The 13,869-nt window shown below is 45.8% G+C and overlaps 1 protein-coding gene across 3 annotated transcripts in view; it reads left to right on the forward strand.

The window, feature by feature from the left end:
• Window positions 1–13,869, forward strand: part of LOC119394051 (nonsense-mediated mRNA decay factor SMG9) — a 51,978-nt gene that overhangs the window by 11,979 nt on the left and 26,130 nt on the right. The window contains exons 7-10 of one of the 3 annotated variants that reach the window (XM_049415604.1): window positions 3,978–4,079; window positions 7,705–7,790; window positions 9,589–9,686; window positions 10,559–10,666. In XM_049415604.1, coding sequence (XP_049271561.1) covers window positions 3,978–4,079; window positions 7,705–7,790; window positions 9,589–9,686; window positions 10,559–10,666 — 394 coding nt within the window. The remainder of the gene's footprint in view (window positions 1–3,977; window positions 4,080–7,704; window positions 7,791–9,588; window positions 9,687–10,558; window positions 10,667–13,869) is intronic. The other 2 variants (XM_049415605.1, XM_037661272.2) reach the window with 2 other exon arrangements.

Genomic DNA, 13,869 nt, shown 5'->3' on the forward strand with positions numbered 1-13,869 from the left:
CACGCCGCGGGGCGTCTGCTGTTTTGTTTGCCCCATACCGGTTGGTTTGCCCCATAAATCTGACGTCACTTCTGCCACACTTTTCGCAATGCATTGGGATATGATAGGGCCTCTCCTGAGTTTTCCTTCCTCTATGATCAGTATGACCAGTAACGAGCGCGGTTCAAAACTAGTGCAAAGCCAGCACTTTGCAACGCTGGCAGCGCTGCCGCGTGGTCACCCCTGCGGTCATGCCCCGAAAGTGCCCCCATGTAATCGCGTGGCAACACAAAACAGTCCAAAAGGTATCACAGCGCATACAACGAGGACTTGCTCGTCTTCGTTGTATGCGCTGTGATACTTTTTGTATTATGCTGCACCAACTAGCCCAGTGCTCAACCTTAGTAAACAAAACGGTGACGCGAGTTGCAGCTGTGATTTCGCCTGCTAGGCGCGCACGTGTAGTCGTCTCTTTGTCCCCATCGCCATTGTCACCACCGTCATCAGTGTCTACAAGTGATGAAGAAAATACTGAGGTAGTGGAAATTGCTGGGATTCGCGACGTCGCGAATCATTCTCACTTCGACTCTCTGCAAAGAAGCGATTCTGAATTCGACGCCGGTCCGAGCAGCGAAGAGTAGGAACCTGGAGACGCACGCTTGGGCCATGCTGGCTGGCAAGAACACAGGAGAGGAAGAAACATTTTGGACACGACAGGTGCTCCTATCCTGTCTACAAAAGTAGACAGTCCGGTTACTAACAAGAACAAACGATTTATTCAACAATTTATTAAAGGTGAAATACATCCGCACTGCTCGCTCAGAACACCATTCATGTCTGCCGATTCTTCCATTACGCCGGGCTCACCTTCTTTCACCCCCCCTCCCCCAACACAAACACACAAGCGCTGCCGATGCTCTGCGAGTCTTGTCCCCAGCCAGGCGTCCGTGCTGGCGCGTATCGCCTATGTCACCATGACGCTCCAAAGAACAGCACATTTTCTGGGTGTGCAAGGCCAGCGCCTGAGGAGGCATTGGTAAGGCCAATGTTCAATGCATCGCGGAGACGTGTGGAGAGACGCAAATTGCATGCGCAGTCCTATCTGGAAGCTTTTATAAACCAACTTTGCAGCTGTCCGCGACAAAGACATTCCTTCTTGCGGTACTTGAAACGCCATTGATGTAAGTTGCGCACAACTTTTTCTCGACATGCTGGCACGTAATGCAGTAGAGATCGCCGCTCCCAATTATCACATGCTGACGAGTACATGATACCATATTTATTCGAATCTAAGCCGTTGTTTTTTTCGAAAAAACGATGTGCGAAAGTGGGGGGGTCGACTTAGATTCGAGTACAATGACTAAGCTTTTTTTTTTCCTTGCGAATTTCGGGGGTTGGCTTAGAATCGGGGCCGGCCTAGATTCGAGTAAATTCGGTAAATCACACACTGACGAGCACATGATACATCATTTGAAGTGGCGCGGCGAAAACGCAGGACTTGAGACAACCAACCCAGACAATCGAAGTGAAGCCGCTGCCAGGCGTCACTGCTAGTCGGCACCACAATGACAACACTGAGATCGTTGACGTTATCGTTACTAGTGCATCGTCACTCAATGCTTTGGGCGCGGACCTGGGAGCCAGCTGAACACGTCGTAATACTGTCGATGTTGCAGGGTGCTGAACGCACCATTGAGCTTTCATACGCTGTTCGCTCTCGAAATGAAATAACTTCTACGCAACGGACGCAATTCATACGTCGCTCAAAAAACTTTTGCATACCAAGCTATCAAGTGAAGGCCACATCTTGAGCTTGAAATTTTATGTCACTGCTCCTTTAAGGTGTAACAAACATAATTAGAGCATCATACTGCTATAATGGATTCTTCAAAGCCATTAAAGCATGGAAGTGTGAGCAAATTGGGCATGTGATGACGTGCACCCTGCTCTAGTTTAACTTTGATGAAGCTATGACATTGAAATGAGTAAAGGAGTGCTGCGCGTGGATTATCAAAGCTGCATAAAAATGCGCTCATCTTCGCAACACTGGAGAGTGTAGAGCAGCAGCATTTACAAAGGTAAATTAGCAAGTGAATACAGATTAACAAGTCTGTTTCAAGGAATGGTCTGCAGAACAGGTCTGAAGGCATCGTGGACTTCAATGAAAGCGTGTGGAAAAACGATAACTTACGATATACGCCTAGTGCGCGCCGACGGAAGCGCCATAGGCGGCGAACTCAATCATTGCTCTCGGGAAAGCAAGCAGACGGCCGCCGTGGTTTCCTACGTCGTTGTACGTGTGTTTCCGCGTTGTTCACGTTTCCGTAGTGAAATACTAAGCAACGTTCGTCGTATGTGTGGTGGCCAAAACTTCAAGGGATGTCGAATAACAATTGCTGTGGAGTGGAATGCTCAAACACCGACGAAAACGCGCCCGGAACACGGTTTTACTCACTTACCGCAAGGCCTCCTGAACAAGAGCGACGGAAGCAATGGATCGCCGCTGTTCGTTGGCAAAGACGAGCCGCTTCGTCATTGCGCGGTATAACACGTCGCTTCTTGTTCGAATGCTTTCGTTCTGCCATATCGGTGCTCGCTTAATGCACTCGATCATGTTGACACTGGTAGACGACCAACGTTATCAGCCTGAGCATGCGTTGGTTCGGTTCGACCGCCGTGCAGGGCACTTCGCTCAAACGTTCTATATTTTAGAAGTGTTGTAGTTCGGGCGAGTTGGTCATCCATGAACTTAGCTTGTACTAGCGCGGTACATGTACCGCGCTATTACAAGCCAAGTTCTATATTTATTATTTACAGAAACAGAAATGCAGCAATGGTTGACTTCAGAAAGAACAAGAAGTGATTGAAACGTCACCTTTGTAAACAAAACAAAGCGGATGTCACCACGAGCTGCACCTCATAGCTGGATCTTGTTACGCTGGTCTGCGTGACGCACCTTTGATATTCACCGGCATGACGAATTCACTCCACGCGGACGTTCGTTCTCCTCCGCAGTCGGTCATCACACGTCTTCTCGGCGACCCTCTTCAAAACTTGTCACTGTCATATCTTGATACTTAACTCACTGCACTAGATCATCAAACAACACGACTTCTGCGGTCGAGCGAACGATGCTATCACTAGAACGACATAACTTCTTCGCCGACTAACTCCTCACTGTACTGACTCTGCCTGCTCTGCCCCCGCGCGCTTGCTGCGCTTGCATTGCCTGTATCGGCTAGCGCCTGGGTTCGGGAAGGTGCGTATGATTCGTCTGTGCGTAGCACAGCGAAAGCTAGAGAAAGGGCGAGATCCTCTCACCGATTCGTCTGCGGAATCAGACGGCGCCACTGGCTCGGCTTTGCTTTCTCGAATATCCCGATCTGTCGCGTTCGTTGACTGTGTCGGTAGGCGTCTTCTGCGGAGAGGGTAAGAGGTGCGCTCCCGGCGCCTTTTTATACTTGTTTTTTCGATGCGCACGCTCTGTCGCGCACGAACCGTCGGCGCCAGGCTTTCATGCCGTGGTTCGAAATCGGCGACGTGCGCTTACTTAAGCTGCTCGTTCATGACAAACATCGTGCACAAGTCCACTTTCGTAGAGGCCCGCGCCTTTCCTGCAGCTGCCAGTGCAGAATTAGTTGTCTGGCATCCGCACGAAGGGGAAATAGCAGCCGCGAACTTCATTCATCTCCTCACAGCAAAGCTGTGCAAAGCGCTGTCGTCTGCTCGGCTTCCCGCACGTACTGTCGGCGGCGCACGCTAGGTGGCTATCAGTGGCGCCCCTATAGGCGGTGCACAAGGCGTATAATAGATACTGTAAGGGGACCTATAAAGCTATTGGCTTTTTCTTCGATTGAGCCCAAACGAGGGGTCACGAAGTCAACAAGCAGCTCAGACGTTCATTGAACATTACTAGATTTACCTCTTGTTATTACCTTGAGAATCCCCTGAAATGCATGCCGAAATATTCTGTTCAAATCTCTCTGCTTTGCTTGCAGCCTGTCATCAGTGCCTCGGTGATGGACCACATGATCCAGTTTGAGAAGAAGACTCCCGGGGGTGGAGATTTTCATTCGCTGGAGAACGCTCATGTCATGCAGGTGAGAAGGAGTTCCATTTCGGCCATACATTGTGCAGCACGTCTTTCGCAGCCTGCAAATAGAAGTTTGGCAGCACTATTTTGTAGTGACACTTATGTGTGATGTATAGCAGTGTGAATATTGAATGGTGGTTTCACATCATAGCTTTTCATGCTTTATGATGGATATACCGAGAAATAGATGTAGTGAGAAAATAGGGAGAAATGGATCACTAGAGCTCTTTCTCGCTACATCGATAGCTATTTCATAGAGCTGTGTGAATAGCAAAATTTTGGGTGCGAAGCGAATTCGAATATTGAAGTGTGAGTTCGAATCGAATCGAATATTTTTCGAATATTTCTCGAATATTTCTAGAATATTTTCGAATACTTCTAGCGACATTGCAGTTAGAGAGGATTCCTAAGCATATTCTTATGAGATAGCAACATGAAAGTGTTTCTTTTTGCTGGGTTGATGAAGCACTGGAGGGGTGGCGTTTCATAGTTTTCTTATCAAGAATGAGGCAATGTAGAGGCCGAATTCTATTTATGTACATGATTTGGTGCAACCAAAGTGTTGCCGACAACACTTTACACGTAATAGGCAAAGATGCCATTTCCTCAGCCTCTCCTCCTCTCTCAACTTCTGTGTAAGCAGCCCAACTGATGTGGCGGACAAGGGTGTGCTCCCTTCAAGTCCAGAGCTCCAAATCTGTCTCGTAGACGTCGATATATAAGAACATCTGAAATTTTGGATGCTAAAAAGCTTCGGCTTCCGATTTTTCGGACTTCCTGCCCAAATTCCAGGTCCAAAACAGCATTAATTGAGCCCCCACCTCTGCCACATCTTTCATCTCCATGTTGGAACCAGCGTTTTCTTGAGTTAATGCATTTGCGACCGTAGCAGAGCTTGAAAGGCAGCTTTGCCGCAATAGGGGGTGTGATGAGGTGAAGCATATTGAAAATCTAGGGACCACTTCCAAACAAACGTTGACTGTCTCTTGGCTAAGTTCGACCGTAACGGAGCTTGAAAGGCAGCTTTGCCGCAATACCGGGGTGTGATGAGGTGAAGCATATTGAAAATCTAGGGACCACTTCCAAACGGACGTTGACTGTCTCTTGGCTAAGTTCGACCGTAACGGAGCTTGAAAGGCAGCTTTGCCGCAATAGGGGGTGTGATTAGGTGAAGCATATTGAAAATCTAGGGACCGCTTCTAATGGGACGTTGACTTCCTCTTAGCAAAGTTCGACCGTAACGGAGCTTGAAAGGCAGCTCTGCCGCAATACGAGGGTGTAATGAGGTGAAGCATATTGAAAATCTGAAGGGGTCACTTTCAACCGAACGTTGACTGTATTTGTTTTTGGGAAGTTCGAATAGTTCTAATAGTAAAATTCCAGTGCGAATCGAATCGAATAGCAAACACTATTCGAAAAATATTCGAAATTTCGAATATTCGCACACCCCTACTATTTCATGATAGCTATACCCATACGTCAGCAGACTCACTAATGATTCGACTCACTCAGACTCTGATTGGGCCGTGAGTCTGAGTCTGAGTGAGTTCGGGTGAGTAACATTTTAATAAGTTTGATTTAGGAGAACTTTTTGTTGGGCAAGTTGGTGAACGTTCATAATGATTTTTAAGGCGCAAAGCAGGACAAACACAAGAAAGGACACGGGACGGAGCGCCTTTTGCAGAAATTCACATATAAATATATGTCGTGACAAGGCGCTCCGTCCCGTGTCCTTTCTTGTGTTTGTCCTGCTTTGCGCCTTAAAAATCATTATAATAAGTTTGAGTCCGGTCGAGAAAAATTTGGTGAGTTGGAGTCCGAGCCCTAGGCACAATATATATTGAAGAAGAACGGCTATTTGGGCTAGTTGGTTAATATACATATTGAAAGGGTTTCGTGTCGTCCCTCTTTGCTTTCCGTTCCTCGCTTTTAAACCTTTCCTTCAGCACAACCGTGCTTGCGCTGCAAACCCTTTCAATATGCACAATATATACTTTTTTGGACGTACCTGATGAGCGCCGCATATTTTGTTACGTATGGTTCTATCTATTCGGCTTCAGCACTACAATCAGCTTTATGTCTGCTGACGTTTATACTCATGTCTACTCACACGTACTGTGGCACACTAGCGCTGATATGCCATATCAATATTTTAACGCGATAATGTTAAAGAGCACGTTTTGCAGAAATTTTGATGTTGGTGTTGGCATCATTAGTTGTAGCGAAAAATGAGTGTTTTCCTTCAGCTAAAATTTGAGAAAGATGCAAATAAATAAATTATAAAAAACCGTCAGTTCAAGTGGGAATCGAACCCAGGCCTTCTGTGTGACATGCTGATGTTTTACCACAGAGCTACGCCATTGCTTGGAACTGCTTCCAAAAAAAAAAAAAACCCTATACGAATGACATGTAACACGAGGAGTCTCCTTAACGCATGTAATGTTGCGTGGCAGAAGCGTAGAATAGTGCCAGACGTTAATACATGTGAATTGCGCAATGAGTGGGTGTTTTAAGGCCCACCAATTACAAAGCGCTCAGACACATTTAATCATCATCATCAGCAAAAGTACCAACCAAGTGAGCAGCTGCGTAGGTTCGCGTCTTGACTTATGGGCGCGTAGTGGGTACTTCACCGATTCGAAAAAGGAAGAATTATGGTGTAGTGGGCACTTCGCAAGTATACTTGCAGTAGGCATTCTAGGATAATTTTAAATGGCCAATATTACTCGCGCAGACGTTTCTTTCCTTTAGGCATGGTTGAGGTGTCCACCGAGAAGAGAAGCGAGGCTATCGTGTTCTACTCTTTAGGCGAAGCTCAATATTTATTGATCAGAGGCGCGAGTTGATTACAGAAGGGAGGTGGGTGTCTTGACTTCCCCCCACGAACTCTTTTGCAGAAGTTCCTGATAAAAATATTTCGTGTGAGTCCCGTCTTTCATAAAAATTTCTTACTGGATTCCAACCACCGATAAACCATATTTGAAGGTACAAAATCAAAAGGTGCCACGTAGAGCACTAATTATGTGCAATATTGGTGTTAGAAAGCATTGACACCATGATCGAAAAAGGTAATTATACGCTAACTCACTCATGAGTCAACTCACTCAGACTCAGATCGGGCCATGAGTCTGAGTGAGTTCGAGTGAATAATATTTTGGTGAGTCTGAGTCCGAGTGAGTCCAGTTGAGAAAAATTTGAGTGAGTCTGTGTCCGAGTGAGTCCTGCGGAAGAAAATTTTGGTGAGTCTTGAGTGAGCTCCACATTTTTTTTTCAACCTATGGAGCATACCTGACCAATATATATAGCGAAAACTTGCTCGCTAGATCTATTTCTAGCTATATCCATTGCTCAGGTATGTTGTACATTTTGAAAACCGTAAAGAAAAGTTATTTCACTATAAGCAACTTCGGAGCATACATTACAAATATAGTGATAATTTGCATGAAGTAACCATTGCTTGTGTTGTCTGGGTTTGCAAAAACTTGTTTCTCCTGTACTTTCATCTTCTCAGGATCAGAATGCTTTTGAGTTGCCAGATTTTTGTCTGCAGTAACTGCTGGCCTTTTTCTGTAACTAATGTCACTGATCGACTACCTCATTTCTCAATTTCTTTTGTGCTTGCACATGTGCAGTCTTTGCAGATGGCCTCTTTTTTAATGGCTGTCTGCCACACGGTCATCGTCGTGCAAGACTGGTTTGCCGATCCAAATTTCCTCAGGTATGCTCACTCTTGCCTGCCTGCGTTTCCCATAGCTAACATTTGCATTAGACGTGTGCAAATGTTCTGGTGCTTCGAATACTCGAACGAATATTACAGTGTTCAAATTCGCATTGACACGAATTTGAAATTTCCGATGTTTTGAAGTGTTCTAAAACTAATGAATAGACATATTTTACCACATGTAATCCACCTGAAAAGGTGGTTGCACTGCAGCATGGAGCTGCTGTGCCGTGAAACCGCCTATTCAGGCGAAAACCACACTGCTGCAAAGCAGCACCTGAAGGCTAAGTATTAATTTTAATGGCAACCCAATTAATTTTTGTTTTTTTAGTTTAGAAGCGTGTTGTACAGGGTTGTATGAGCTAAGTATGGCAACTAATAAACCTTAACATATTTTATTGCTTATAGCTAGCACAGTACTGCTATTTGTATTTGCTTTGAAATTGTTCGATACTAATTACCATTCACTTTGGCCTAGCTCCGAACCAACGAAGTCATATTCACAAAAGCCTAATGTAAAATCCCGAGCAAGTGCCCCCTCTACGGTGATGGATAATCCGATAAGATTTGGAGGGCAGGGTGCTTGCTCGGTCGCGGATCAAAATTCAAGATAGCGGCGGAAGAGCCGCTAAGGAGAGTGCACACCCGTGATTCTAACGGATTGCTTTATTGAATACGCATGCGTTCACTGTTTTTATCCGCACTCATCGGGCGAATAAAACAGTGAATGAAACAGTGAAAATGGCGAGAGTAGAGAAGCGGGCACATAGTATTTCAAATTTCCCGAAAAAGGGAGTGGGGCACTTGCTCAGGTAGGGGTGCATGTTCGGGATTTTACGGTTATTTGCATTTAAACTAATGTTTTGTAACATCTTAAGTAATACAATTCTGTAAGGAAACCACTAAATATCATGCACTCTTCTCTCAGCGTGTAAGCTGTATATATGCAGGTAGTATTGTATCGTGATTTATTGCTTGACTACGCTAGGCAAAGATGTTCTCGTTAGTACCATCCGGCGGGTCAGAATTTTGTGCTAAATATAGGCCGGTCTGCTGGGGTTTAGATATTCTTCACCCGATGACGAAGGCAAAGTTGAAGACAGTCACTTCAAAATCTCAGTCGTCATCATCCGTTGATGTTGTTCCTGTCAGCATAACGCGTAAGACAGATGTTTAGATGAGGAGAACTAGCGCAGTATTGAACACTTAACTTCTGTCACAGCAAAACCTTTTGCACGCATCACGTTTTCCGCTAGCAGTATGTGAAATTGAACAGATTTCCATCAGTTCTTGACTTGCCTGTGAAACATGTGAATTTGGTCCCACTAATAACGCCTTTTGATTGCCTGTGAAACATGTGAATTTGGTCCCACTAATAACGCCTTTTGATATCTGCATTCTTCCACCTTGCAGCAGCACAAGTTTGCTAGAAATATCGATGCTTGAACTGGAATCCTGATGCGTTCTCTCCACATTGGAACATCACTAAAGAGACTTTCTTTTTTATTTGCTTATACTCTGAAAACGAGAAGCTTGAAAGCATGATTGACATGCCTGAACGCAGGAGCACTGGTTAATCATTCTCACAATGTTCAAACTCACATTTCTTGTATTTAGGTATTGTATTTTCTTTTGAACCGAAACGCACAATTTCGAGTGAAGGATAAACGGAAAATTAAGTAAATTTGTTATGCTGCGCATTTTATTAAATTGCGGTTCATTATTGATGTTTGAGCATTGATGGCTTGATAGTTTGCCATTAGTAACGTGCCATGCTTTTTTTGTCATATTCTAGGTTTGTGCTGACAGCTGAGATGCTGAAGCCGACAACTTCGTCGCATGACCAAAGCCGCAGCAACAGTGAAGATGTTGCTGAAAGCTTCCCTCACCTAGGTGCATAATAATCTGAAGTTTCATTGCAAGTCCTTTCTATGAAGCCCTCGTGTGAGGGATCAACTTATGACAACTACTTAGGGCTTCATTGTTTAATTGCACGTTTAGTTGAGGAAGCAGGAATGCACACTAATGTTGAACGCAGTCCACATGTTAAGGGCAGTCGAACTTGTGCAATGAAGAATCTTGTCGGTGACTAGTTTGTGTTAAAGTTTCAAACTTCAGTATGGCAATGTTTCATTGTAATGAAGTAAAGGGCCAGTTGTAGTGAATTTTTTATGTCAAGGCTTAGCTCTATTTCGCGATCCCGTTTGAGTTTGACGTATGCTTTGTTGACTGTATGTGCATGTGTCCAGCCATTCATTCCAATGCATTTGATGTAGTTTGTTACACATTTCTCTCCTCTGTGCTCGAATTTGTATATCTGGGCGAAATTTCTGAAGTGGCTAGTGTTTCAAGATTAGGAAAACGTTAGGGCGCCTTGTAAATTCAGAGCATAAATCTTTACTGACATTTATGAAATTCTGAAATCAGTTGTTACCCCTGAGAGAGAACAAAAATTTCATATCTTCTACAACGACAGAGCACACAGTCACTACTATAATTCACACCGGCCCTGTGTGGACGGATAACCACAGCTTTCGAGTAATGAAAAATGAGAAAAAATGCTGAAAAGAATGACCTGGTTGTTTAAAAGTAGAAAATAAAGGAAATGTCTTGTGTAGTTTCCCTCCCTTTCCTTCCTGAAGTTGCAGCGGTACTGTGAAGAGGTTATCACACTTGAATGTTTTTTCTTTGAAATATTCCTGGCTGTTAAAAAAATAGAGTCTTGTAAATGATCCTTCACACTGCTTCATTTCATTGCCTCGCAGTGTTTGTACAGAACAAATGCACTCCCGGCGACTTTTCTCCTGAGAATGTTGCTGCCATGAGCCAGACGTTGGATGCCATCTTTACCAAGTCGAAACTGAAGTACAAAGGTACCACTCTGCCTTACACCTTTAACACCTTTAAATGTGACATCAACTTGAGATTGACACATCTGTATTTTTAATTTACAGAACATAAAGAAGAGAAACCTAGTCAATGTGAACACTTGCCAACATACTAAAATTTGGTATACAGTAAAAGCTCATTAATTTGACACTCGTTAATTTGGAAAATCGGATAATTGAATGTGTTCTCTGACCCCGACCAGGCTGGTGGCGGCAGGAAAAGAGTCATGGCTACATGGCTACTTTTTGGCTACTTTCTTCTTCCCTCTATTTGTGCCACATTATAAATATCTGGTGACGTCGCAGCCGCTGGCATTCGATTATGTGGCGTCAAAACATGGCGGCCAATGCGTGCTTCTAGCTCCCAAAGTTGAACTGAGCACTATCATTACACAGAAAATGAACATTCATTAACTCGCAGGATGAGGTTGCAGCCGAACAAATTCAGTACAGCGAAGTCGGGACTGCATGTCTGCTGCGGTTTCAGCACAGCACTGTGGCAGCTAAAGCCTTAGGATACCAGTTGAGCAGTCAATAAGCACAGAATGAACAGTCAGAAAGTCCATTCCGAGAATCACCTCGTGAGGGCACTTCACAAGTACAGTGAAGACAACTAACGTTGAATGGTCGGCGATGGTAACACAAGCGGCACACATTCCCATCACAGCTGTTGCATTGCCATTGGCTACTTGAAGGGCAGGCAACTCAGCGGGCATTAGCACTTTTTGGAGACTGCTACAAAGATCAGAGCGCATGACCGACACCTGAGCTCCAGTGTCTATGAGGGCTTTAACGGGTACAAGGTCAACAAAAACTTCGATAAGGTTTTTACTAGGAGCAAGGGTAAACAGAGGTTTTGCAGTCAAAATCGTCAACGAAGCCTCACCTCTGGGGGCTGCATTGGTTAGTTTCTCGAGAAGCGGCCTGAGTAGGATGGGGATGAGGGACGCCGAGATGTTGGCGAACAGGACTGACGGCGCTGTGGTGAGGGCGAACGGCTAGTGGTGAATCGATGAGCGGCAGGGCCAGCAGTGGATGGTTCAGCTTGAAGTGACAGGGGACAAGAGTCGCTTTCGTAACGGCCGTCAACATATGGTCGAAGCAAGGAATTCCAGCAGTTACGGCAATCGCGAGAGATATGGCCGATCCGGGAGCACACGAAACAAATTGGTCTGTCGACCGGTGTTCGCCACTCAGATGGGTTCCGGTATGGATTCACAAAATGCCGTCGAGGAGCAGCAGAGACAATGATTGGAGCGGTAGGGGTGGGATGGGGGCTAACGGTGGATAGGATATCCATATTCGCAATTTCCTGGCGAACAACAGCTTGAATGAGTGAGTTGGTGAAGTTGTCATGCATATGCGGACCATGAGAGCTGGGAGCCATAGCCTCAAGTTCGCGACGTATGACCTGCGTCAAACTTGGTGATGCTGGTGGATGCAACGGTGTAGGTTCGTTGCAGGAAGAGGTTGGAGCCGTATTAGGAAGCTGGTCGAAGCGTTGCACGATGCGCTTGCTTTTTGCTTGCTCAAAGTGCCGGCACTCTTTAATGAGGGAATCAACCATTGTGCTGTTCATGCAAAGCAAAAAGTTGAATGTGTCGTCAGCAATGCCCTTCAAGCTGTGTCCGACCTTATCTGCCTCTGGCATGTTGTCGTCCGCTTTTCGACAAAGAGCCAGAATGTCCTGAATGTAAGAGATGTACAATTCAATAGACATCTGGGCACGGCATGTGAGCTCTTTCTGGGCTTCTATTTGACGTCCGATTTGTCTCTCGAAAAGATAGCGTAGCTTCTCTTTGCAGATGTCCCAACTTGTGAGCTCAGTTTCGTGCGTCTCAAACCACACTACAGTAAAAACCTCGGTGATACGATCACGGCTCGTACGAATTTCGGGGTGATACGAATTTTTATGTGGTCCCGGCCAAGGCCCATTAGCCTGCAATGCATTGGAGTACGGTTGTTGCGAACCGATTTGCACCCCGCGACGTTTGATACGAACGTACGCTAGCGCACAGGTACGAACAGGTGCTGCCCGCGCTGTCGCGGAAGACGCGGCAGTCACCGCGGGCGCGGGCATGCGCGCCGCTCGACCATCAACGGTGCGTCGTTGCGTCCGAGAGAGTGTGCGCGAATCTTGGAGGCCTTTAGGCGCCTTCGTGTTTAGGTTACAGATGACGTTGACGTCGCGCTTTTTTCCCGATGCGTTGACACGTGCTCCTGTGCTCGAGGCAGCAGCATCTTCGTACTGTACTAATACGCGTGCCTGCCACGTCGACGCAAGCCATGTCCCCGCCATCAGGCGTTCTATGAAACAAGACTGAAACTTGGGCTGTGGGTCCGTCATGAAGTCCCATGAAAGGTCGACGAAGACGCTAAGAGACGAAGCGGACCGTTTTGGCGAAGGAGCTTGGCCTCTGTCTATCGTGTACAAAGCGCTTCTTAAGTCACTGTTGCCGCAGTACTCTGGTGTCATGCAGAAAATCGCAGTAAGATTAGGAAGCGGCTACTAGCGGTCACGGGGCACAACACATCTGGTTCATTAATTACACACGCGCGCATGCACAGTATATTTACGAGTACAAGTATGATCGTTGACGTCTAAACACTTTACTGGCAATCATTCAGAACTGCTCATGACGTCGCTGCGGCCCTGAGAAACACTAAACCAAAACGTATGCCAACTTTCTTTTGTCGCATAATAATTTTCCATGCTTTCTGGTGATACGAATATCGGATGATACGAATATTTTTGGTAACCCCACGAGATTCGTATCACCGAGGTTTTACTGTATTGTGGTTTCCCCCAGGTAGAATTTCACGTTCGCCAGCATAAGTGTGGCATCCCAACTGTTACTGTAGACGATGCGCTGGTACCATGCCAGCCACTCTTCAACGTCGACCTTGCCAGTGCCAGTGAATATTCCCAGTTCACATAGCGGAGTCCTGACATATTGCACTGGTGTCTGAGCAGCCGGCACACAGTCGGCAGCCATGTCAGTGGAACCGATGTGACATCCACTGCAGAGGTCTAGGTCCAGCTTTCATAGAGACTACCCCGCAGCTCCACTGAAATGTTATGAGTATACAGTTAAACCTCGTTATAACGAGACGGGCTATAACGAAATAATGGATATAACGAGCAAATCGTAATTCCCCTTGAAAGTCCCCATAGAAACCAATGTATT

The sequence above is a fragment of the Rhipicephalus sanguineus genome, chromosome 5, assembly GCF_013339695.2.
Source record: "Rhipicephalus sanguineus isolate Rsan-2018 chromosome 5, BIME_Rsan_1.4, whole genome shotgun sequence".
Lineage (NCBI taxonomy): Eukaryota > Metazoa > Arthropoda > Arachnida > Ixodida > Ixodidae > Rhipicephalus > Rhipicephalus sanguineus.